Here is a 24,975-nt window from a genome sequence, read left to right on the forward strand (position 1 = left end):
AGACGGGAGTGCAGCTCGTCCACAGAGGAGCCCGCAAGCCCCGCCGCACACCCCGCGGGCAGCATGGGGAGCAGCTTGTCATGTGTCCCCCAACACAACTTCAGATTCTCCAGCAAGAGCTTCATACGCAGGAACAGGTGAGACCGACCTGTTCGTCGATTTAATTAATTGAATTGTATTTGATTTTTGATTTTTGATTATTATTATTTTTTTTTAATCGTATCTTATCTTAGTCTTGTGGGAGGACCACAACGCCATACCCCGTGTTGTATACGCTGTGTTATTTTCGCCCGTCAGTTTCATCCGGAAGGAATTCTTGGTATTCCTCGGTTTGAGCAGCAGAGGTTGTGCATTTTACGGGGCCGGGGTCATGATATTTTGTATGGTAATACGGGATAGTCCCCGAGCCTTGCCTCGGATGGGGTCAGTCTGGCCAATGGTGTCGATGATCCAGTTACCATTTGCCTCCTCTTCGCATCCCTGTGAAGCTGATCTGCCAGCTGTCAGTGAATCTGGTTTCCCTCCAAAATCAGGACCTGACCCCTTCATTAGCACGACCACAACGAGCCACCAGTTATTATGTGATGAGATCCGGTTTACGAAATGTCGTCATACAAGAGGGGAGCTTTCGTGACTTCCACATGGCTGTATTCACCATTTATCCACACTCAGGCAGTGTACTTGGTCTAACACTTAACTTAACTTGTATTCAATGAGGCCGCCAGTAGTACTGTGTTGTGTGTGTTTGGGCATGTTGCTCTTATGCCCACTACACCTGATACTAAATACAGCTACTGCAGAAGTCTGTGCTGTCGCTTCACTTTAACCGTCTGTCGCTGTCCAAAGAAGAACCGCTTCACTTTCAAATAACAAGAGCGTGGCAGGTCTGAAATGCCCGGCAGCCGTCGGGCTCCAACGACCGCCACCTCTAGATTGGAGACTGATACAGGTTCTCAGGAGTATAGCTGGTCCCGGGGACATACAATAAGTTCAGTGTTCCTGGTGTTTGTTCGCCCTGTTTGCTCCCCGCGTCGCTGGATCGACAGGACTCAGGTATTCCCCAGGGAGCCAGGTAGTGGGTGGGAATGCCAAAGTGATGACTCTGAGAATTTTAAGTTGTGCAGCGACGGCAAACTGTCTATTCCCCTCCTTTCCGTGATCCACTCCGTGGCCTGGGATCGCATCGGTTTACATCATTATCGTATACTTGTTTATATTTATAAGTGGGGGGGGGGGATAATACAAGCATTCAAGGGGTCACAGAGGAGAAGCCTCACATGAGAAACAGAAATCTCGTCATCTAATGATTGATGCCTGACGTGGACCCCCTCGTGAGAGGGACCTTGATTCCCACTGGGACAGACAAAAGCCTACGTTGTTCGGCTTAGGACACTGACTCGCACACGGGCAGATAAGCAGATAGAGCCCAGAGTGAGACTGTAAAAGCAGGCTCCCTGCCTTATCATCGCAAACGGAAGGCCGTCTTCATGAAGATGTGACACTAATGATAACAGATGAGGATCACACCACACAAAGGGGGGCATTGAATGCTTATTTTCCAGTGCATTCCCAACATAAAAACTGATTGTTCCACTCATTAAAATGGCTGGCACTGGGTACGAGGACAAAGGAAGGAGCCAGTCAATTTAAATTACATTGTAAGACATAAACCATGAAACCTATCTTAACTAATTATGCAGTCATTTTATATATATATATATATATATATATATATATATATATATATATATATATATATTCTTTGTTTAAGCAGGAAAAAAGTGTCATTGAGATGAAAATCTCTTTTTCAAGAGTGACCTGGCCAAGAGATCAGCTGAAACATTTATTGTTGTTTTTATAATAAACAAAATACAAACTACCACACACTACAAATGAGTGAACACAATACCCGGTTAAAATGAAATACTAGGTCAAGAACAGAAATGAAGTTATGATGCAGAAACACTACTACAGTACACAAACACAACTTTTCCAAAGAGATTTCAGTTGAAATTTTAGCAGCGATCACAGTGAGCGAGAGTGCTCTTTTCACAATCCTTTAAAATCGACTTAAATTCCCACGTGGTAATGAGTTCCCTTTATTATAAGAAAACTAGGTCAAGAGCGCAGTTTTTGGGACGGGTGATTTATGAACTCTCAGATATGTCAATTCTTTGTAGGTCTTCAAGCCCTTTGCCAAAGCAACCAGGGAGAACTGGATAAGTTCCTTGTTGACATTTTCAGTTAGGAAGTTAACTTAGGCAAACATCTTGATGGTAAACATTTGAAAGCGAGTTCTGACGTGAGTCTTCTTTTTTTTTTTTTTTTCTCCCTCCGCCCCGAGCAGCAGTCGTCTGTTTCGCAAGAACAATCCCCAGGAAGGACAGGAGAAGTCCAACAGCATCATCAATATTCTCTGTACTGTCACGCCGAGAAAGGTACGTACTACATGGAATATGCTCCCATGCAGTTAATCAATATTACACCATGTCATCTCTAACCCATTCTAATGCCACAGACAGGTTTTGAGACTACTATTTGAATATTATACATTTTGTTTGTTTTTCTCCTTCCTCTTTCCTTCTACCTTTCTTCATCATCATCAAAAGATTTTTTACTACGCCCCCCAACTAGTGCTCCTTTTTTTTTTTTTTTTGCCCGTGCAGTTACCACCACCATTTGCTTTTCGTGTTATTTCCGTAGGTTTAGTGGCCGCAGAAGCCGCACAATCCTTGTGCGAATTTTCCCCTTAAAAGGGAAACACTACATAATTATGGTTATTTTCAATATTTCAGATGACTTCCGAACAATACTAACCATGCTTTGTTACAGGAAATGTCCCATAAAGACCTGCAGACGATAGGAGACATTAAGTGGGACCCTCCATTTCCCTACGACCCGGCCAGCGGCTGGAAGAAGAGCAGCATCAATGTAAAAAACTATGGAAGAATGATCCACAGCTCTAAAGTTCGCTTCCGCTTCCTGCACTGTCAGGTCAGGACACAACACATCACACACACACACACACACACACACACACACACACACACACACACACACACACACACACACACACAGACTATAAACACATCGATAGTGCAGCTGTAAAACCCCATAATGTTTACACCTCATCATACTCGGAAAGCTAATGAGGTCTTTAGCAAAAACCTCAACTGGAATGAATGAAACATTTGGTTAGTCATCCCTGAGAGGCCGGCGAGAGCTAAAGCCAAACAAACGGGTGGAGAGCACAGGATGTGGCTCTGCGGCCACCAAAATACAACAAAACACTCTGCTGGCATTGACGTGATGGTTGGCTGTGAATAATCGGATCAATGTTCCACCAGGCAGACCGCAGCTTGTGTTTGGACACGCTGCTTCTGCCGTGGTTGCGAAACATCCCTTAGATACAACCTGAGGTTTAAGAGTTCCTCTGATTCCAGGGACTGATAGAGGACACGTCGGCTCCATGGGAATGGCAATTTGTCAGTGCCGTGACACCAGCGCTCTGTCAAAATGAGCAGGAAAAGAGATTGATTGAAGGACCTCCGCGTTCGATGATGTCATTAAGGCAAAAGAACACATTGTATTGTACACTCACAATGGAAACAAGGAAAAAGGGGATATATTACCTAAGACTTGTTGTTGAAAAAGAAGCCATTGATGAATCAATGAAGAATGGAGGTTTAGCTGTTAAATGGAAGGAAATGACTGTTCATCACACTTTGTGGTCCCTTGAGAAATTCCTGAATTATTTCCCATCAAAATCCTGCAGAATGCTTTACATGAATAAGTAGATCATAGTAAGTTAGTTAAAAGTAATGCATGCCCTTTTCAGATACACGACGCTAAGCCTCAAAAGCAATCTTAATGTTGGCCAATCTCTATGAGGCTGTTTATGAGACTGTAACACAAACAGAAACATAAGGAAATGTACCTTTCATGCGCACAGGTACTGAAGCAGTAATGTCAGTTGGTGTGGAAGAGGCATACGGTAACAAGAGAATACATGAGTGCTTTACAGGGATTATACTATAGTTTGGCTGCTGCATTGTTTGAGGCCTCAAAGAACACGATAAATAAGTTTGATATGTATGTGGGCTGTATTTGTGTCTTCCTTATCTATACTTATAACTTTACACCCTTATCTGTCCCGACAGGATGTGCATGACTGCTACCTGGACCTCTTCCAGACACATCTTCATTTTGTTTCCAACAACACAACTGGACTCACATATCAGGTCTGCATTTTTTTGTCTTTACAATATTATCACGTCATTGCCTCTACTGGAGTAGTTCCTCCATTTCCCCCAATGTCTGATGGAGAATTTCAGAGACAAATCCACTGACATATGTGAACCATAAAATCTCATGCCTTTGAGCACATGTCCCCTGCCAACCAGCCCTGTGTTGGTAAACAAAGTGTATATGATTCAGTCTCTTTACCTGTCCCATAAAACATGAGCAGCCATTAATCATGTTCTACTGCCGACTGGAGCTAGACTCGACGCTCAGACAACTTAGTGCTCATGTGCAGCCATAGTCAGAGAGTAGATGACGACTCAGACCAACTGTCAATACGTCATACGCCTTTCCAGGCTGAACTTAGTTTCAACCCAGTTAAATCAACGTCATCGTTTCAACAGTTAATAAGAGATGGTACATACTGTAGGTAAGCAAGAAAAGCTTACTTACAGTGACTGGGCACTGTCCTTTTTTGAATAAAAAGAAAAAAACATCCATTGTTTACAAAAGTTGTTTTCTTGTGGTTTTCTGTACAGGGAACTCTCCCTTTGAAGGAACTGACAATCTGCAATCTACAACAGAACTGCAACCACAGCCAACCCCAGGAATTTGCCTTCCAGATCAATGGTAGGTTTGTCTTTCCTTAACTTTTAAGCACAACTAATGCACTTAACTAAGAGTCGATGGTAAGACATTCAATCGCTTGTACTGTTTGAACTGTGATCCAGCCAATCCATCTTCCACCGAGCAGTTTGTCGCAGTGTTACTCTCACACACGCATTGCTTTCGCTTACTCTCACCACGACCGGTGGGCTGCTATGTTGGGTCTTGCTGTCCCTGACGGACCGGAGCAGACATTTTCTTTCCCTAATACGAGGAAGAAAACCACACACTATTTCCCAGCTGGGGCATTTCCTATTTCGCCACATTCCACCATTTCAAAGGTGCTGTGAAAACACCCCCCTGACCCCCTACTCAACCCCAAGACTAACTAGAGGTGGGCCCTCTTCACCCTCGGTCAGAGAATCAAGCTGTCCTTGAAGCCCCCCTCCTCGTTAGACAACAGGTGCACCTCAAACAGCCCAGCTGCCATGCGGAGCAGGCCGGTGACCGCTCTTAGCCTTGTCACTACTTATAATCTATACGACATTCCAAAACCTGCTCGGGTTAAATGCCTCGCAGTGAGGACACTTAGCGTTCTTACATTTACTATCCTTACCATCTAAGCCCTCGGCTGGTCAATAACGTTTGGGTTGGATCGTGCATTTTGTAATGTCTAGTCTCACATGTTTCCGTACGTCATCCGTCGAGATCCTTATTTACCTAAAAGGAGGTGTCACTTACAGGAAACGCGCGTGTAGAGATATCCTGACGAAATCCTGACTCAAGTGTGAGTGGTAAAGGCACGATATGTTGTGTGAAGTTTGGTCCTACCCCTCGCTGTGCTGAAGTTATGAATCAACTTCGCCGTAAACTCGGGGCTGGAGTTGGCGTAGGGATTATAAAACGGTCTCATAAACAACAGACGAGAGCGTCTGTAAGTTCCTGGAAACATTTAGTATGGTTACAATTAGCGTGGCTTTGATTCTTGTGAGTCAGGTAGTGAAAGTAAATTCTTGAACTAATTGCTGTAAGGACCTCTGTAAACTCACTATGAATTTAAAGAATGGAGATAAAGAATGAAGACAGAACGTAAATCGACACACGCTATTTTTCTTCCGTCTTCCCATAACTTGTTTGAATTGTGGGCCAAAACTGTGGGACCACCATGAAAAGGTCTAAAAAGAAAAGGAATCAATAGAAATGAAACGAGTATCGCTGCTTATTAGGGAGCAGACAGTCGGCTCTAGCTCCTGGCATTGACGAAGCTTTATGTGTATGGGTCCAGAATAAAAGTGACTATCTCTGCTGTTTATCTCTGGTATTTGTGGGCCCTGATAAAGGGAGATTCCAGCTCTATTCACCCCAGGTCCTGTGCATTCCTCCTGGGTAAGCAGTTTGTGGGAGGAACTGCCGGCTTTAATTTTTAAAGACCATGTAGAGGAAGTTATGCAAATGTGCAAATTTTGTTTAACTTAACAATGTTTTACAAGCCTTATTGAAAATACAATTTGCTCAGAAATGCAACAGTGTAAATCCCTCAAATGATTCCTGTAGTTGTAGGATGTAGGTGATTTGTAGGATTCCTTTCCATTTTGATTCTGTGACTGTTTCCCCGCTGTAGGTGTCAGCCTCAACCCCATAATTGTCTACTGTGCCAACCAAGAAGAGATGGACCTTTGGTTTGGTCTACTTAAAGAAAATATCGAAGCTAATGGGGGCACTGCTATCACACCTGAAAACTACACCAGAGTCAAGGTATTTTTCAATGAGCTTCAAAGTTTCATCTGACACAGTGTTCACATAATCACACTGTATGTGCAAATCAAAATCAGATCTTTGTTCAAATCCAAACAAGCCCTGGAGTTTGCTCCTCTTTTTAATCTACCTGCTGGATTAGCAGGGCACCGCCGTCCTAGCCTAGTTCTCGTAAAACATCAACAAGAAGGTGTGTGTGTGTGTGTGTGTGTGTGTGTGTGTGTGTGTGTGTGTGTGTGTGTGTGTGTGTGTGTGTGTGTGTGTGTGTGTGTGTGTGTGTGTGTGTGTGTGTGTGTGTGTGTGTGTGAGATATGGTGAGTCAAGTAGGTCATTGTTCACTCCCTGAGGGTTGATACAAGGGCCTTGACTGCACCACAGCCCACATCAGACCAAGACTCACATCTGTGCAGGGTTACTGCGATGACTCCACACCCACAGGTGTGGGAAGGGATGACGACATACGTTAACCTAGACGTGTCACCAAAAATCAGAACGATTCTCAACAAAAAATTATAGAAATGGTTTGAGTTTTTGAGAAACGTGATCAAATCTGCTTAAGGGCAAAGTTCTTCCTACATATGTCCACCTTGTGAGACCTTCTAATCATTTCCTGTTCATTCTTTGAGCCCCAGCGGCTGTCATTGTCATGATGTGGAAACCTTTCCTTGTGTATGATCCTAAATATCCAGCAGGGCAACACTGAGGGGAAAGAGGAGTTGAGAAACTCCATCAACAGAGAGCCCATCTACGAGTGGGAGGGCTCTCAGCGAGACAGCCTGGGGGCCATCGCCTACGTCACGAAAGTCAGACTACAGCACCTGCCCTGTCAGGTACAAAAACTCCCCGCCCTACTGAGTGTGTATCAGACAAGTTTCTATCATGCAAACTGGGATCTCACTGTCAAATAAAAACGGACGATTTGCTCTCTTAGCTTTTCATGAATTTGTACAGTAGACAACTATGAGCCATCACGATGCCTGCCTCCTTACATACGCTGGGAGTTTTAACAACACAGCGACATCTTTAGACCCAGGAGACTCTAGTGAGCGGTGCTGCCCAGAGTTACCCAACATGCAGATTACCTCAACACAATAAAGAGGGCATGTGTTGTAAGGGAGATATGGCGGTGGTTAGTGCAGATCTCAGGGAAGTACTGCACTCATACAACACTATTACTTGTTTACCTCTTTGTTTTCTTTGTTTTTTTGTACACATTTAGGTGTACGCTGCCTGTAATCTTCTAATGAAACAGGGTTCTTTTTACGCAACGCAAATCGAACATGAGAGATCATGTCAATATCGCTGACACGGCTTCACTTCAACGTTGAACAAAAGCAGCAGCCATGACACAGCTCACAGGGGGTTGGCCACCATCAGTCCTGTGGGAAACGGCGGCAACAACGTTTGAAGTGTTTTCTGAGATTTAGGGCTTGGGTGTGTGAGAGGCATTCACTGGGCTCACGCTGCGACTCGACTCACCTAACAGCTGGAATGTCAGCTGTCTGTCAGACACACCCTCCGCCAGGGAGAGGAGAGACACGCTCCCACCGCGCTGCACCTTAATACTGCCCCATGAGCGGGTTTAACAGAAGACCGCACTGGCACCTTTAAAGATGCAAAGTTTATTTTATTGTGTAGAGTGCAGTTACATTAGAATCTAAATCTGCATTTTATTTATACAGTACAATAGGTGCATCCATGTTGAATTAAAAAAATGTGTGTGTGTGTGTGTGTATATATATATATATATATATATATATATATATATATATATATATATATATATATATATATATATATATATATATATATATATATATAGTACTTTACTCGGTTCTTTAGTAAGTGCTAAGAGCTATAGGGTCTACAGAACTCTGAAATTAAAGTTGCATTAGATATAAATAAAATGTGTATCTGAGTATTAAAGACTTCTTCTATTTGTTTGTGAATCCACAGGAGCAAAGTGACAGACTGCTGGTGATGTACCCCTCCACTCTCATCATTCTATCAGAGGAGAACGACAGTCTTTTTTACAAGGTAACCACCGACCACACTGTGCTGGGTGACATGGACATTACACAGAATTCAAGGTTTAACCAATTGTATGAATCTCTCAAACTTAGTCACGTTTTGTTAATCGGCTGACATATATTCAGAGTCTGAATCACACTGTGATTTGTAAAAAGCGTTGTGCGATTACAGGGGAAACTTCCACTGAACATGATCACCGTGACCACACCCTGTCAAGACGTCAAGCCCAACACCTTCATGATCGAAGGTAAATTCACCAGAGCGCAAATATGGTGTGCGTTACACAAGCTGTGTGTACACACGTATGCATGTGGTAGCCCTAGTGAATCCACCACCGTCACACTGTGCGACCCTCCATGAATGAGAGCTGGTATTATCCCCCGCTGAATGACATTTTCAGCGTAGCACATTCCAGGGAGACGTTGACCCGAATGACCAGCTTTGTCTCTCCCTCTCTCTCTCTCTCTCTCTCTCGCTCTCTCTCATCCCAGGGAAGCTGATTAACCCCATAGTGGTGACCTGTGTGGACAAGACAGAGTTCTGTGACTGGATCCAGCATTTTAAAGCTGCTGACGTGCCTGTCCTCAGCCCCCCGCCCCCCGTCTATGACATCATCTACACCCCGACCCAGAGAGAGGTGAGGCCCCGCCCCATTCCACAATTAAACCATTCACGGTGGCTGACGATGCTGCGACTGTGTTCGGTTGCGTTGTGTGCGCACTAGTTTGGGAAGTGTGGAAAAGCGTATATGAAGCGGGGGAAAAAAAGTAGAGAATTCAGCCCCATCATGTGTTTTGTGAATCAACACATGTAGAATGGCATTCAGAGCTTGGGTTAAGGTCATACGCCCACCCACATATGATTGCAGTTATGAGACAACTGCCCCTCTTTGGTCTGATCATTTGTTTCCAACCACAGCATCCAGTGTTTATCTATCGTGTATGTGTGTTCCTTCTTCTCCAGTCACCGCAGTTTGACAGATGGAGCAGCAATAGCCACGGACTCAGTGATCCCTTAAGACTCAGCCAGTCACAGAGTGGACGTGGGTCCCGCAACCTCCATTTACCTAGGCACGATGATAACCCCCTCTCGCCAGGATACTCGGAACCCCTTTGTGTAAGTGAACCCCTGTTGTCACAGAGGTTTTATTGAAGCACAGTGCAAAACTTATGTCAAGTTAAGTAAAAATGTATTTGTAATGCACTTTATCACATTAACATTTTTTATTGACTCTACAGACCCACATTCAAGCTGCAGATTTACTTTAGAAATGTAGCAGTACAGTGAACTTATCGAAACTTTAGAAAATCGGTAAAAGTTAAATCCTGCTGCCGGTGGAAAAAAATGTGGCGTCAGCAGAGTCCAGCATGACTGAGAAAAACATTGTTTGTTTTGGTGGAGCTGGGTGAAGCAGCAACTTCCCTTTCCCAACTGTTAATTATTAACCAAGTCTGGGGACTGTTCCTGTTACTAGTATAAAGGCTTGATTGCCGGTGGTGTAAGATTCCTAAAACTTAAAAAAAACAAAACCTGAGCCACTTGTACTCCAAACATCTACCCATGAAGATAACTGATGATGAAGATGAGTCACATGCTGACGAAGCACACAGAACTTTTGCTTGTTAGCTTCAGAGCATGGACTACTGATGTGCTGTGCACTATCAGCACTGACCATACTCCCTCAGGAGGTAGAGCCAGTCGGCAGAATGCCCATCCAATTAGCTTAGAGAGGGAAAAGTTCTGTGCACAGAAGACACGTTGCTGTTCTCTGTGTGGGCTAGTGGCCCAAACCTCCCTTTCCCAATTAAACAGACGGAGGCTTCCATTCGCTTCGCTCTCACAGCCAACATCAAGTCGACTTGGGCTGCGGTTCACACAAACAGACGACGACGACGGCACTTATGCCGTGGGCACACTACACCACTTTCAAAGTCGTCAGATCTCTGTACTGTTCACACGACACAACGTTCTGTCTTCTGATCTGGAATCTTGCAGTCTTGTGATTCGCACACCACACAACTGATCGGTGACAGGGCGTCACATGTTACAAGATCTTTCACCGACGATGAGTCTGTCGGGTCTCCAAACTCCAAACTATGTTTTGTGAGGAAACACACGCGAGAAGTGACACCGGAAATGACATTTCCGGACAGCATTATTTATTTTTTATTATATTCTTGATCACTGTAAAAAAATAATAAAAGCAGAATTTAAAAAGGGGAATACATTAAAAAACCTAGAGAGTGAAATAGGTATGTTGTGTTTTTCTGGCTGTTGCTCCGTGCATTCCCGTCTCGCCTTCTCGACACTCCCCTCCCCCTCACTTCGTGTCTGCTCTCATTGGCTGTAGCTCTGTGCGTCACTCCTGAGTCGACCCCAACACAACCAGATGTTAAACCTGCTTGATATCTCACCGGTGTCTGCGAGCCACTGGCGAGCAGTCGGCGAGCAGTCAGATCGTGTTGTGACGAGCATGTTCACGCCACACGCTCGTTGCTCATGGGAGCGCGCTACGATTTTCCACCGATCTTGGGCTTTGCTCTGCGATCTCCAAAAACCTGTCCGCGAGCGGAAAATCAGGCCAGAATCACGTAGTCTGAACTCTGCATTATTTGGTGGAGAGAGTGGGCCAATGTGATGAAATCTTTGATTAGCTAGTACCCCATAGATAAAACTCACTGATGCCAGGGTGGGACACTGCAATTTCTGATTCAACCTTTGCCTGCTGTGTTTGTTACCATGCAGTACACCTCCAGCCGCCCCTCCTCCATCGAGCACCCCCGGCTGGGCAGCCGAACCAACAGTATGTCGTCTCACACGACAGCTGAACGAGATCTACGACCGCTATCCCTTCGCTACTCCTCCCCGCAGCGCAGCTCCTACCTCCAGACCTCCGAGGGGTCGGCGCTGTCTCAGGTCTACCACATGCCCTATTCTCCCCTGCATCGTCCCAGCCCACCACGCCTGGAGAAAGCCCCCCTCGTCAAGGTAATCCCGCCTGCCGTTGTCTTATTTTACAGTCACACGTGGCAGCAACTGAAATAGACAGACACAACAGGCACAGAGTATAAATAAATACCGGTTCAATGCCATTTGTGCCTAATGAATGCAGAAAGATCCATATCCACAAAGGTGCAATGTTTCCACTTACGCAGACCTTGAAAGGATTTTTGTTGACCTGCATGAGAAAAGCTCATGCATGTCATGAACTCACTGAGCTCCTTTCTCCAACTCCGGGGTGGAGATACAACCACTGTAGCTCTTTGTAGTTTCGCTACTAGCCCTTACCCAAGTATAACATACACTGGAGATTTCAGAGACAACACAGAAGTTGACTCTAGATTGTTGAAATAACAAAAACTTGAAACGCCAGTGCAGCTGGAGATCATGTCTGAGATTGACTGCAATCCTTCCATTTAGTAACTTGACCCTCAGCCTCCGACACTTTGCCCACCCGTCAGAGAGAGAGAGAGAGAGAGAGAGAGAGAGAGAGAGAGAGAGAGAGAGAGAGAGAGAGAGAGAGAGAGAGAGAGAGAGAGAGAGAGAGAGAGAGAGAGAGAGAGAGAGAGAGAGAGAGAGAGAGAGAGAGAGAGAGAGAGAGAGAGAGAGAGAGAGAGAGAGAGAGAGAGAGAGAGAGAGAGAGAGAGAGAGATCATTCTGACCCTCCAACTAACTCCTGGATATCTCTAAATCCTTTGTGATCAGTCTAACAGCTGGAGCACCCCACAGACATCCCTGAGCTACTCATTGAACGCCACCCAGCGCCATTCTGACATGTGTTTCACCCGCCAGCCCCTGTCACCCCTATACGATGAGCCCTGCACACCTGACATCTATGCCCAAGAGGAGCAGTGCCTTGCCAGGCCAGGGGTAAGTAGGTCATAGATACTGGATCCATAGACTCAGTTTACACTCATAGAGCCTGCCTGGTGTCGACCGGCATGCTCTCACACAAACACACTTGAGAAATCTAGAATCTGATGCCTGGTCCTTTCAGGGGCTTGGCCGCCGGTTGTGATTAATTGATAGTAGCTGTAAATAATACTAGTGGAGACAGGTTAAATCTCCCTGTTTTCAGCAGCAGTACTCATTAGCATGTATTCATGGGTTTGGGTTAACTACATTATCCCATAAAGTGGAGGCAGTGCTGACTAAAATGTGTTGGTCTTAAAATGAAATGCTGAATTCCTGTTTTCAGGCAAAATAACAGACATTTTGCCTTAATCAGCTGGCAGTTGCCACATGCAATTGGCCATAACATGATAGACCCAATGGGTCTGAGTCAAATCATATCAAATCAACATACCATATATTATTTAAGACCAAAATAAAGCGCTCCTAGTCCATCATTTAACATCAGGGAATTCACATTTATGTTATTGTTTTTGTTATCTGTAAATTATGTATCTGTATATTCATGTTTTGCATTGCTCTTGACACTGCTTTGTGCCATAGCTAAATTAGACACTCAAATGTGCTTACTATCCTCTATCCGTATTCCGCAATTGACATAAAACCTGACTCATCATCTTCTGTCTCCCTTCTGTTTTCAGCAGCCAAGTTGGCGAGGGCCAGCGCAGCCCAACCACCTCCAGCAGAGCCCAGCACCACTGCCCCCCCCCTTCCAGCTATGCAACCCTCCCATGGGCAAGCGCTGCAGGAGAAGCCTGGTCCTCACCAACTCCCAGGGGCAGGCGCTGGGACCAGAGGTGGAGAGCCACCAGCTCCAAGCACAGCAGAGGGCCGAGGCTGTCTCCAAGCTAAAGCTGCTGATGGCACCCAGTCCAGTGCATGAGCAGGTGAGAGGAAGTATGATACCCCTCTCCAAGGGCAGACTGGCCTCTGGAATGCCGCAGTACAAACTATAGCACACTATGTGTTATGTTACACAGGAGTGTGTGTGTGTGTGTGTGTGTGTGTGTGTGTGTGTATATATACACTTGCGCAAGAGGGGTGATATTTGGACAGGTGCATGACATGAAATAGATATTTGAGTGAACTGCAGCATGTTTGTTATAGTAGACCATGGTAGGTAACTCTTTTGTTTTCTCATTCTCTGACAGAGAACTATCCCGTCGAGCACGTTGATGAACACCTGCCAGATGCCGTATGGTTACTCCCCAGGTAAGAATTACAAGCATGCAAACACAAACCTCAAGACAATGTTCATTTGCAGTGCGCCTGTGTGTGTGGGTTGAGGCATGCTTTCAGGCCTGTGATCTCTTGGTATGCTAAACTACGCTTATCTATTTATGTTTTTAATATGTTCACAACAAAGAAAAAATTGTCACAAACGACGTGCTTTATTCTCTTTCATCGAATTCATCGAAAATTCCCGACAAATTTTTATTTTTTGCTATAAACTTCATGGTGACACAGACAAGCAATATCCTTCAATCTACATAAAAAAAAAATTGCAAGGTTATTAGATTCAGCCAAGCATGCAGCAGAAGCTTCTGTATGGGTGTACGCTTGCATGCCATAGCTATCTACATTTTTTTATTTCTAGTTAGAAACAATGCTCACTATTTTAGTCCAAGGCCATGGCGTCGCTGCGTGATATCTCCTCTCAAGTGAAGGTATGAAAGTGGCTGCCTGTCTGAATACCATCAAGGACATTGGCTAACCTTACAGTAAAAGCTTCTTTGATCTGTCAGACCCGAGTGGCTGAGGGACAGGAAAGTTCAAGAAATGCGCAGATGTGCCAACGACATGGAGCTTAGTGTGGCTCTGAATGCCATGTGTGCAGGTGTCCTGTGAGGGGGAAGGAAACACTGTTCTCCAGAGAGTCGCTCCTGGACTTTGATTGGCAGCACACAACTGGTCCAGGGCTACCCCCTCCCTCCCCTCTCTCACTTCCATGGGTTCTTTGTATACATACTGTACAAAAACCACTACAAGATTAAGCACGCTATTACTTTTGTGAGGGTGGGAGATTTCAATTGGGATAAGACCGGCTGTCACGTAACAATCTTATCCGATATTTTGAGTGTTTCTGTTCCAAACGGCAAAAGTATGCTGATGTAGACGGTTTCGATCGTGGCATCTGAAATGACCACTTTTACAGGCAGCTTTTTACGCGAGGACAAAGGAGATCACACACTGAGTGAGCGTGAATCCATTCCATGCGTGAGACTTGCTTTTATTGTTTGAAACCTAAAAAGCCTGGGAATCTTCTCCCTCTCTTCTGCAGATCCCGACTCGTACCTCGAACCCACAGAACCGGATGACCAGGAAATGGACTATGACAACATTTGGGAGTATGACTCTAATACCGGGATGATTCAGCCCATGTCTGGAATTTCACCACACCGGACGGGATTAGACTTTGGGGCCAGAGGCCTTGGTGCCATGGCAACACAGCAGAGATGGTCATAAAACAAAACGGTGGGCCGGCACTCGTCTGGACGTGTGCAAACAACCGATCTCTATCTGAGGGGGGGTTATAAAAAGCCGGCTATCATAGGCCCGAGATACGGGGTGCTTCGCAAATCCTGTGAATTGAGTCTGTTAGATGTCGGGTAGTCAGGCAGAGGAATGTTCAATTTAGCCAGCAAGGAGGAATGTGCTCCCATCCTCCAACAAAGACCAACACGCTCCATTATGAAAGCAATAGGACACTCACCTTGACTGTTTCATATGTAGCGTAAAAGAAAGTGGAAACTCGAGTGCTGAGAATGACGTTTGACGTTTTTGTATTGGTGTGCTCTATGATCACTAATGCCAAGGCTTTTATACACCGTGCAAGTGATTAAAGTATATATGTTATCTATTATTTCTATTCATGAACATTTTCTAGCATGCCGTCCTGCTGTGTCAGTCGTAAGAAAAATGTCATTGGGTTTACAGTGATATAGAAACCATTCCATAGAGTCTAAAAAAAAGCATGTAAATTTTGTAAAATATGATTTTATTTCACTCGGTACAGAAATAGGCGTGGCTTGAATCGACTCATTTCAATGTGCTGCAACTACCAAACGCTGTGAAATACTGATCGTTGTGTCGCTTGTTCCTTTCATTTCGTTTGAGGTGCTAATTTATATTTGTAAATAAAGGTGGGGGAAAAAAAAGATTCACATCCAATGTCGCTGATGGGTTTATTTTGCTGGTAGTCATTTTTGAAAGTTCACTGGAAGATATTTATCTACCTACATTGAATGTTATTCTATCCACCTGTCTGTCTGTCAATCTAACTATCTTTAGATTTAGCAGGCCTCACTCATAACGACTTCAAAGTAAAAGTGCACATTACACTTTTAAATGTACTGACGTCAACCAGTCATTTTTATTGCCCTACTTCGCCATCTGCAGGTGAAAAAACATCAAGATCTTTTTCTTTTTTTTTAATGCAAAATCCTTTGTCGCCCTCTTGTGTTTGAGGCCAACATCAGGCGATCTTAAATTTAGAGCCACCAAAAAAAACCCACAAAAAGGCCAACCGAGGCCATTTACTCTGATTGAAATTAAAACAGGTCCACAGCATGCTGAGGAAAGCACAGAATACAACGGCAATACCACACGAGAAGCACGTCCCGAAAGGAACACGGCTGTGATCAACACTGGCAGTGATCGAGCCTCAACCTTGTTTTTTATTTTTATTTTTTTTTATGGCATGTAGTTTGAATTTAATACCATAAATGGCATCATTTGCTTTCAAATGTCTTCATCCTTGATTGCACTGTGATTCACTACATTCTGGAACATTCTTTATTACAAAATAAGCAAATGTCTTTACTTTTATGTAACACATCATTTCAAAACATTTGGTCATTCATTTCATATTCGCTCAAACCCGCACGTATTCATGTGAGAACAGTACAAAAATATCTACTGCTAGTTTCATCATCGCAACGATGAAACCCAAGAACAAAGTTGTTTCTTCGTACTTTTAAGAGCATCTAAAGTGCAAATAAATGGGAGGGGGGGATCAATACACATCACAACATAAAAAATAACTTCCTCTCAAGCTTTTTCGTGCTCATAGTCACGAAAATTAAAGGTTTTGCATTTTGGATGTATTAACATTTTCAATGCATGGGTTGAAATGCATGGGTATCAATTCCAGCGTGAAAAAAACCCATTTTGCATTTGTCGTGATCATAGGCACGAAAATGTATCGACTGAATGGTCTATTGAATACAAGGTTGGGCGGGAATAGTGATACAGGGTCATACCCTCAGTATGAATTGAATTCATAGATACAATTTAAGTGTTTATAAATGTCAGAAATTATTTGTGATGTACTGTCGGTACAGCTTGCATGCGCGCCCTGCTGAAAATTTGAACGTATAAACGTTTACGCGGTAACAGCGCGCTCCACCAATCAGAGGCGTCGCTGTTACACGTTAGGGTTGTGAGTAGTGTAGTACTCATCCTTGACATCGCGAAAAAAACCCCCAACATTTTTCTAAAAACAGGGTTGATATCATTCACACAAAAAAAACAAAAACCGAATCATTATGTACATTGTATAACATTTACACAACTATTTGTGAACGTTTCAAAGCCTAACCCTAACCCCAGCCAACTACAAAAAATACAATTCGGCGCCGTTTTGTTATGCACATTGATGCAATGGCCTCATGGGTAAGGTAGTTATATTGTTATAAACCCAAGTAGGAAAATAAGGTATGGGTTATGTCTCTGATTGGAGGAGATCGCCGTTACCATGGAAATGTTTACCGGGTACTGGGTAATGGGTACATTATAATCTTCAGCAAGGTACGCATGCAAGCTACACGTACAGTACATCATAAGTAAACACTGACATTTATAAACAGCTTAATTGTATCACTTTTTTTTTTCCCTATAATTGATACCCATACCCTAGAATCGATAGCCATGCATTTAAACTCATGCATTCAAATGTTTTATCCACCTTCACCTTATTCACATGGTGGGGGATTCACACAAGAGACACAAGAGAGTGTCTCCCCCTAACTCACAGTGCCTTTATTGTTTCATTCGATTAGGAAATTAAAAGAAATGCATCTACAATAAAAACAACAACAACAACAACAACAACACACTGTTATCGTTTGTTTGAGCCGGAAACCATCCCCGCGAGCACAAGCTCCACCCTCCCTCTGCACTCGCAGCTGCTCGACACTCCCTCGCTCGCCAAGTTGACGTTTGAGAATTTGGATGCGGGGGTGGAATTGACAGTGGCTGAGAAACGAGCGGAGAGCGCTTCTGAAAAGAAAAATAATTCTAAACTTTGGACTGGGTGGGACTCGCCAGGGGGGCAGTGGGAGGGCCAGCGGTTAAATCAGGGCGGCTGTGGCGCCCCTGGTCCTGCACGAAATAAGTCTGAGAAAAACTCCCAATTGAAATGCGTTGGTATAAATTTTGTTTTGTGTAGACAAAGTGTTGTGTACAATCGTGCTCTGGAACACGATTCAATAGATTTTTGTGACTATGAGCACAAAAAATGCGTGACACCGAGTTGGGCGGTAACATATCACAAACTGATCAAGTATCAGTTGCAGTGTACTCCAATGACCTTTCTCCCTTTGCTGCCTCCAGTCTGACATATTTCCGCAGGAATCTAATGGCAGACAGTGCACTTACGTTTGCCAGCAAAACTTTTTTTTTTTTAACAAACAAACAAATAAACAAACAAACAAAAACAATCAGTCATTCCACTGAAGAAACACTGGAATTTTACAAAGTTTATTTAACAAGAGATTTTCATCAGAATTTTTTTAAATTGTAAACTGGGGTCCATAAGACCAGATAGGTCAATGCAGAGGTTCCACTAGGGTAGGTTCCGTGAAGGAAATGTAAGGGGCCTACCATTTTTCCCCCCCTCATAAAACATACAGTATATACTCACTCTGAATAATGATGGTAGTCTTTTTTGGTTGTGAGATTAGACCTTATTTCATCAAGGTTTTTGTTTAATGTTAAACTACACAGCAGTATTTACAGGCTGAAAAAATGCATCTCTGGCAAGGTGGCCTTTCCATAGAAAAAGTTTGGGAAACCCTGTTTTAGTGGATATATACTAGAATATAATATACAATACAATATGATATATAATAGAATGTCCGATTGTTGAATAAAATAGAATGAAAGAGAATATAATGATTTCACCCTTCCAAGAGATCCAGATACCATACCTCGAGTATGGATTAGGGCTTTAAAAGCAAATCTAAAAAAAAAACACTGAAGCAGTCCTCGCAGTGCTCTATAACCATGTGGGATTAAATTACGTCAGTGTAACATAATGCAGTGAAAATACTTACCCGCCTTCCAGGCATCTCCCACTTGTGGATTAGCAGACTTCAGCACCCATGAAGCAAACGCAATGCACACCAAGCACATATCTGATTGTCTGAGAGGCACATGGAAGGCATCCAATCCTTAAAAGTAAGTGACAGTGTAAAGGTTTTTGGAAAAAATCCCTTTGATTGTTGCATTATATAAGTACACATATGACACAAATGTGGATATACCTTTCAATAAATGTCGATACAGATTTCAACTTCACATCTCTTGGATTACTACAGTATATAAATAAATACAATTATGATTACATTATAATTTGAACATATTATATATGTATAAATAACAACAATAAATATGCAGATGTATGATTTCACTTGAATAATGATACGACACATACTTATTCAGACAACACATGGACTCTTTCTCCACATCACGTGGAGTCATGGAGTCCAGTAGTAAGAGATCAGTCGAATCAGAATTGACCTTTGTCACAGCAAAAGCTGAGCACAAGACCTGATTAGTATGGAGAAGCTTCATGTTCTATTAAATGGTCACCCCATGAAAATCCCATCATCTTTACAGACATCTGGACTAGTGCCAGTTATGTAGTCATTGCAATGCTGCTTGCAGGATCCGTAGGTTCCATAGGGCAGAAAACTAGTTTTGCACTGAAAACAACATCAACTAGATTGCACTACTGGCCACACCTCATCATAACATAATTGTACCCCTTTTTCCTCATCTGTCAATGGAAAAATAGTTTTTTGCATGAATCATATAGTTAATGAAATAGCTACATGGTTGTGTAAGATTGCCATACATTATGCCGTAGATATTTTATGAGACTCTATCTACTCTGCTCTTATTATACGTGCCACCCTCCACGGTGAGTGGTCTTTAAAAGCATGAATATTCAATCAATATTCATTAAGTCCATATGATAAAAAAAAAATTATTAAAATGTATGTAAATTTAAATGGCTATTTTCTATAGATTTTAGGATGACTTTCTGTTTAAATTATTTTTTTTGTAAAACTGCATAGCTGCAAAAGCTGATGTTTGCCGACCAATTATATTGTCTATGCAGCAGCTTAGAGTGCAAGCATATAAATAATGTGTAATGACGTGTGGATATAGAAGACTGCCTTACTTGGATTTGAAAGAGCTGCCTGGAGATCGTCATAAATCAAACGCTGCTCTCCTAGCTGCCTGGGGATTCTCCTATCCAAACGGTACAGCAGTGGTTTAGGGGAAGTTATGTTCCGATTGTCCAGAGCATTGATAGGCTCAATGGTCCTCCGACGCCTATGCCTGCCAATCTGATCAACAGGTACAAGGGTCAACGGTTTAGACCTCTGCTCCTGGCTTGCATGGCCACTGAAGCGAATGTTTCTGAGGGAAAATGTGTTCCAGAAGAGGGTCTGTGGGAGGTCGTCCTCTGTGAAAAAATCCTCATATATGTCTGTAGAAATCTGAGGTTCATTTGTTTTACAATTAAACCTGGACACCACCCGTATTGGACCGGAGTCTTGACTATCTTGCCCGTCAGACTCGGTGTAACAATCATCAGAAGAGAAGGAGGAAAAGAAGTTGTCATAGGCTTCAGGGAACTGTAGATCTCTCTTTACAGGAGAAGAGCAGGAGAAAATGGGCACCGGTCCATCTTCTTGCTGATCTGCTGCCTCAGTGAGAGGGTAGAAGAAGCTTCCGGTATCCAACTCTGAGAAGAATCGATCATAGGTCTCAGGGACAGAATTTCCACCAATGTAGTAAGGCGCTATGCTTTCTGGGTCTGACGGTCTTGGATTTGGTTTCTTTTCACCAAAGAGGTATTGAAATATACCTGTGACAGATATTCTGTAGCTTTCTGTTAGAATACCTTCTGTGAAGGCAGAGGAGGGCAGAGATTCCATGCTGCAGTCTTGCCTTGGCATTAGTCCCTCTGAAACATAGTCAACCTGCAAATTGCTTTCCTCTGAAATACCTGTTGCTGATGTCTGACTTTCCCACATTTTGCTGGAATGTTTAGCGACAAGAGCGTGAAGATTACGCACGCTGACATTTTTTGACATCTTTCTACGGTGCTTATCTGAACTGTTTCTGGAACACAGTTGTTGTGGGATATCACTCACAGAGGCCGTCTTGTTTTGTGGGTATACACCCGAAACTAAGCTCAATGGGTCTGGTTCACCTTGCCTCGTCACAGCAATTGAGCTAACAGAATCAGATCTGATAGCATTGGAGTTTGAACTTGAATTCACAGAATCAATAACACCAGACAGGTCACTGCTGGAGTGGTCATCTCTGGCATTGTCTAGCTGAGGAAAACAGACGGATTCTACAGCATCAGTGGTGTCAGCATCATCACTCTCTGACGATGGTGGTAGGAAACTAAGTGGAGAAGCATTTCTGGTCGTCCTTAAATGCAAAATGTCATTTATTGTCAACTTCTCCATCTGATTCCAAAAGGAGGACATGGCAAACACTGTATTTTTGGAGTCAGGGTCATTTTGTGCTTCCATCTCGTCTTCAAGTGTGGCAAGTCTTTCTATTTTAACCCCTAAATTAGATGCTAGTGCTGGTGTATCTTGGGCTACCTCCTGCTTTTTATGTTCAGTTTCACCTTCATTATTTGTATCTGTAACCATGACCTCTGCTATGGTTTCTCCTTTACCGCGGAGAGTGTTTAGACTGACGGATGAGGACATATTTTCAGAAATTTCTGCTGTACTTTCATCAGAGAGTGACTGTTGAGTTTCTTTGCTTGACAGAGCTCTGTAATTTTGGTCCGTCTCCAGATCAGATCGAGCCTCGTTTAGCGTAATATTTGATTTGCTATTTAGCAAACCTTCAGCTATAGATAGCCTGTAATTGTTATTAATGCTGTTTGTAGGAGTTGAAATGATTTCCTCATATGGAAGGAAATCTGTATCACATGTAGGACTAGCTGTTACATGTTGAGCTATTGAATCAGTTCTCTCATTCGGGGTAGTCTCCGAAAAACCATCAGGCTTGGATATTGTCAGAGAGTTTTCTGTTTCCTGTTTTCTTCTTATTCCGCCCATGTAGGAACTCACGCAACTATAGATTTTATCAACTGATAAGTTACCAGGTTCTACCGTTAAATCAGAACAGGCTCTTCCTCTTGAATTTTCAGTAAAGGCCAAATAGGGTCTGGTTTTAAAATGTTGGATCCCAGTTGCATTCAGCTCACGTGTATCAGAACCAACAGATTGACATATTGTGTGGTCATCTCTGGCAAATAACCCTACCTCTACGGACAGGCATGGTTCAGTGGTGGCCTCTTCATCGTTTTGACCTGCTTCCAACCCAGGATCATTGGAGTTTCTGCTCTGTGAAATGTGTTCAGTAATTGATATGACCTCGGTAGGGGATGAATTTGGATCTTTTCCATCTTTCAAACTCCTGTTTGCGAGACATTTATTCACTTTTTCAAACGGCTGGAGATTGCCAACCCGAACAGCTTCCTCTTCGCATGCTGACTGGCAGGTTCTATTATAGCTCCTTCTTGCTGGATCCAAGCCAGAGTTTTCATTTGTATAGGATGTAATTAAGGTCCATGACCCAGGAGATCTAGTCAATCCTGTTGTGTCTTGTAGCTGCACCGATTTGCATGGCTGGAAATTTGTTGCCACATTACCACCCACAGCTGTTAACATAAGACTTTCATCAGTTTGACCCGGTGTAAAAGGTGATTTGTCAGTGCTTGAATTATCCCCAGGCAGGTCTGGTTCTTTGCCATTTCCCTTTCCAAAAGAAATATTTTCTAATACCCGTCTCTCTGACTGGTCAAGAATCTTTGGTGAAATATGATATTGAGTATCATATACAGACCCGAAGGGAGGAATTCGATCTGAATCATTGCCTATGAATGCTGGTCTTTGGAAAACATCTGTACATGAAGGTGAAGGGTTAACCGAACTGTCAGCCTTTTGTGTTTCAATGGCATTAGGTACTCTGCGGCCCTCCAAAAAAATGGAATCCATCTCTTTCTTCCATGCAAAATGATCCTCCTCTGATTCACTGTGAAACTCATTATAAATTCCATGTATCCTCTGTTCTGGCTCAGGTGTGACTGTTTTTTTCCTTGTACTCTTCCTTTTGGTAAAGTCGGACCCGACTTCTTTGTGTGGACAACTTGAGTATGAGCCCGGCGAAGGACTGTGTACGTTTCTTTTTTGTAATTTATCTTCTGCTATCTCTTCTACGTTACAAGGTGCTTCCCTTTCAAGGTTTGTAATAAGATTGGTCGGACTGATTGACGCATCTCCATACTTTGCATCATTCGAATTCTGACACATATTCACCTTAATACTCAGCATTTGGTCTGAGGTGGGTGCCGTATCTATGCAAAGGCTTAACTCATTTTTTATCGTCACCACCCAGTCCTCCACTCTGACGACTAACTTTGTCTCAGTATGAGTCAGTTTGTTAGTTTCAGTGTTTGAGCTACTGTCTACATATTCAGACCCAATTTCGGAGTCAGGCTCAACTTTATTCACTGTGCTTGAGTTGATATTGCCGTTGGTCGTCTGTGTGGCCTCTTCCCCAGTTGCAGTTTGACTTCTGGCAGGCAGAAAGTTTAACTTGGTGAATGTTTTTTGCGATGCGCTGCAACTGGCTTGTGGCCCATCGCTACACAGCTCCTCCTCATGTACGATGTCTCTGTGGTTTCCACCTACTTCTTGACTTGGCTCAATAGGCCTCTCAGTGCCTGTGAGACTTAACCTCTCAAAGAATGTATTGACGGATTGCAGGTGTATATCCTCTTCACTGCCTGAGAGCATGTCCTCCATTCCACCAACGCTGTATTCACTGAGGTAATGTTCCACAGGAGATCCCTCACAATCTGGGGGGCCGTCAATGGGGTGGTCAGCCTCCATAAATCCTGAAGTTGGGTCGACTTTCAAAATCCTGTCTGGGGGAATGGACCCCATAACTTCAATGTCACTCGTCCCTGAGTCTACTCCATCTACTACAGGAGGAAGCAACTTACACTCTTCACACTCGTGGATGATGCAATCCCAGTCACGCTCGGATATCTGGATGCTATATTCAAAGTCGTCCATTCCGATGCAGAAGCATTAAAGATGTCCTGCAGAATAAATAAATCCACAAGTATAACCGTAAAGGTATTTAAGAGTTGTATATAATATAGCATCACATAATCATGTTCTCTGAAAACTACTAGTAGTAATACTTTTATACTGTATGCATTATATTTTGTTGTGATATCCCATGCACATTAAAATAAAGAATATCCCTTCATCAATGATGTAGCATTCACATAATATGGCAGGTAACTAGTATAGTACATTGGATACTTTTTTTAAGTCACTTTTGAAAAAATACAAACAATTACATGCAATATTTCTCCTAGCTTACCCAATCGCTCTAACTGAACAAATGACACATTTAAACCAAATCAAGAGAAGCTGAGTTATTAATTACATGGGTTACCAATTTATAAAATACAATAACATCATATAATAGCCTCTCTTCATATCCAAATATAAACATGCATATCTATGCAGACATGCAGACTGTTCATTCCAACCTGATTTCCTGTGTTGGTGTTCTCTACTGTGCACACGTCTAGGCAGTCCGAAGTAGCAGAGATGGCATGTTTCATGTCCTGTGGTGGCCGTCCTTGTGCGTGGGAGTGCAAAGTGGCGAGCCCCATGATTTGATATATATAGAGTACAGCTTCTGATCACGTAATACACGTAATGCTCTGTGGCTGCTGCCATTTCTAACAGCAGTCTAAGGTTACAGAAGTTTAAATATAGGTCCAAAATCGCAGAGCTTGGACAAATTTCAAGTATGTGATGATGATGATGATGTGTGTGTGTGTGTGTGTGTGTGTGTGTGTGTGTGTGTGTGTGTGTGTGTGTGTGTGTGTGTGTGTGTGTGGATAAACTTAAACAAATTTGAAATAGGCAATATTAACCATGTTATTTAGAATTTTGTTTGGTTCTTTCAGTGCTACTGAGGAGAAGTGGCCCTACTATGAGACAGAAACTGTTAACAAATGCAGGGTCATCGGGCAGTAAGTCATCTGAGACATTACGTGTATGATGTCATGGGTAG

The 24,975-nt window shown here is 43.2% G+C and overlaps 2 protein-coding genes across 6 annotated transcripts; one reads left to right on the forward strand and one right to left on the reverse strand.

Annotated features, from left to right (window-relative positions):
* plekhn1 (pleckstrin homology domain containing, family N member 1) lies at positions 1-18,230 on the forward strand. Of its 5 annotated transcripts, none has more exons than XM_080015373.1 (16): positions 1-137; positions 2,348-2,438; positions 2,833-2,994; positions 4,161-4,241; positions 4,782-4,872; positions 6,470-6,603; positions 7,293-7,433; positions 8,560-8,640; positions 8,806-8,881; positions 9,126-9,271; positions 9,598-9,750; positions 11,380-11,622; positions 12,340-12,504; positions 13,188-13,433; positions 13,698-13,758; positions 14,828-18,230. In XM_080015373.1, exons 1-16 carry the CDS (start codon positions 64-66, stop codon positions 15,010-15,012), a joined length of 2,130 nt encoding a protein of 709 aa, XP_079871499.1. In that variant the 5' UTR covers positions 1-63; the 3' UTR covers positions 15,013-18,230. The 5 variants fall into 5 exon arrangements, with proteins under 5 accessions (XP_079871499.1, XP_079871500.1, XP_079871502.1 ...); XM_080015374.1 differs by having other exon boundaries at positions 13,191-13,433; XM_080015376.1 differs by having other exon boundaries at positions 12,427-12,504.
* On the reverse strand, positions 16,217-24,540 carry perm1a (PPARGC1 and ESRR induced regulator, muscle 1a). Its single transcript, XM_080015372.1, has 4 exons — positions 24,443-24,540; positions 20,015-23,980; positions 18,882-18,998; positions 16,217-18,218 (listed from the first exon to the last, which is right to left on the reverse strand). The coding sequence occupies exons 2-4, from the start codon at positions 23,952-23,954 to the stop codon at positions 18,106-18,108; spliced, it is 4,170 nt and encodes a 1,389-aa protein (XP_079871498.1). The 5' UTR covers positions 23,955-23,980; positions 24,443-24,540; the 3' UTR covers positions 16,217-18,105.
* Between the last annotated feature and the right edge of the window lie 435 nt (positions 24,541-24,975).

This window comes from Zeus faber (assembly GCF_960531495.2).
Source record: "Zeus faber genome assembly, chromosome: 15".
NCBI lineage: Eukaryota > Metazoa > Chordata > Actinopteri > Zeiformes > Zeidae > Zeus > Zeus faber.

What these genes read in the sequence shown, in the direction of transcription:
- perm1a (XM_080015372.1), bottom strand. Translation starts at nt 23,954, where the DNA reads ATGGACGACTTTGAATATAGCATCCAGATATCCGAGCGTGACTGGGAT. An exon ending in GGCAGCTCTTTCAAATCCAA is followed by an intron (nt 18,999 to 20,014) that starts GTAAGGCAGTCT and finishes CTTACTTTTAAG; the next exon opens with GATTGGATGCCTTCCATGTG. An exon ending in GGGAGATGCCTGGAAGGCGG is followed by an intron (nt 18,219 to 18,881) that starts GTAAGTATTTTC and finishes AAAAAAAAAAAG; the next exon opens with TTTTGCTGGCAAACGTAAGT.
- plekhn1 (XM_080015373.1), top strand. Translation starts at nt 64, where the DNA reads ATGGGGAGCAGCTTGTCATGTGTCCCCCAACACAACTTCAGATTCTCC. An exon ending in TACAGCACCTGCCCTGTCAG is followed by an intron (nt 7,434 to 8,559) that starts GTACAAAAACTC and finishes GTGAATCCACAG; the next exon opens with GAGCAAAGTGACAGACTGCT. An exon ending in ACACCCCGACCCAGAGAGAG is followed by an intron (nt 9,272 to 9,597) that starts GTGAGGCCCCGC and finishes CTTCTTCTCCAG; the next exon opens with TCACCGCAGTTTGACAGATG.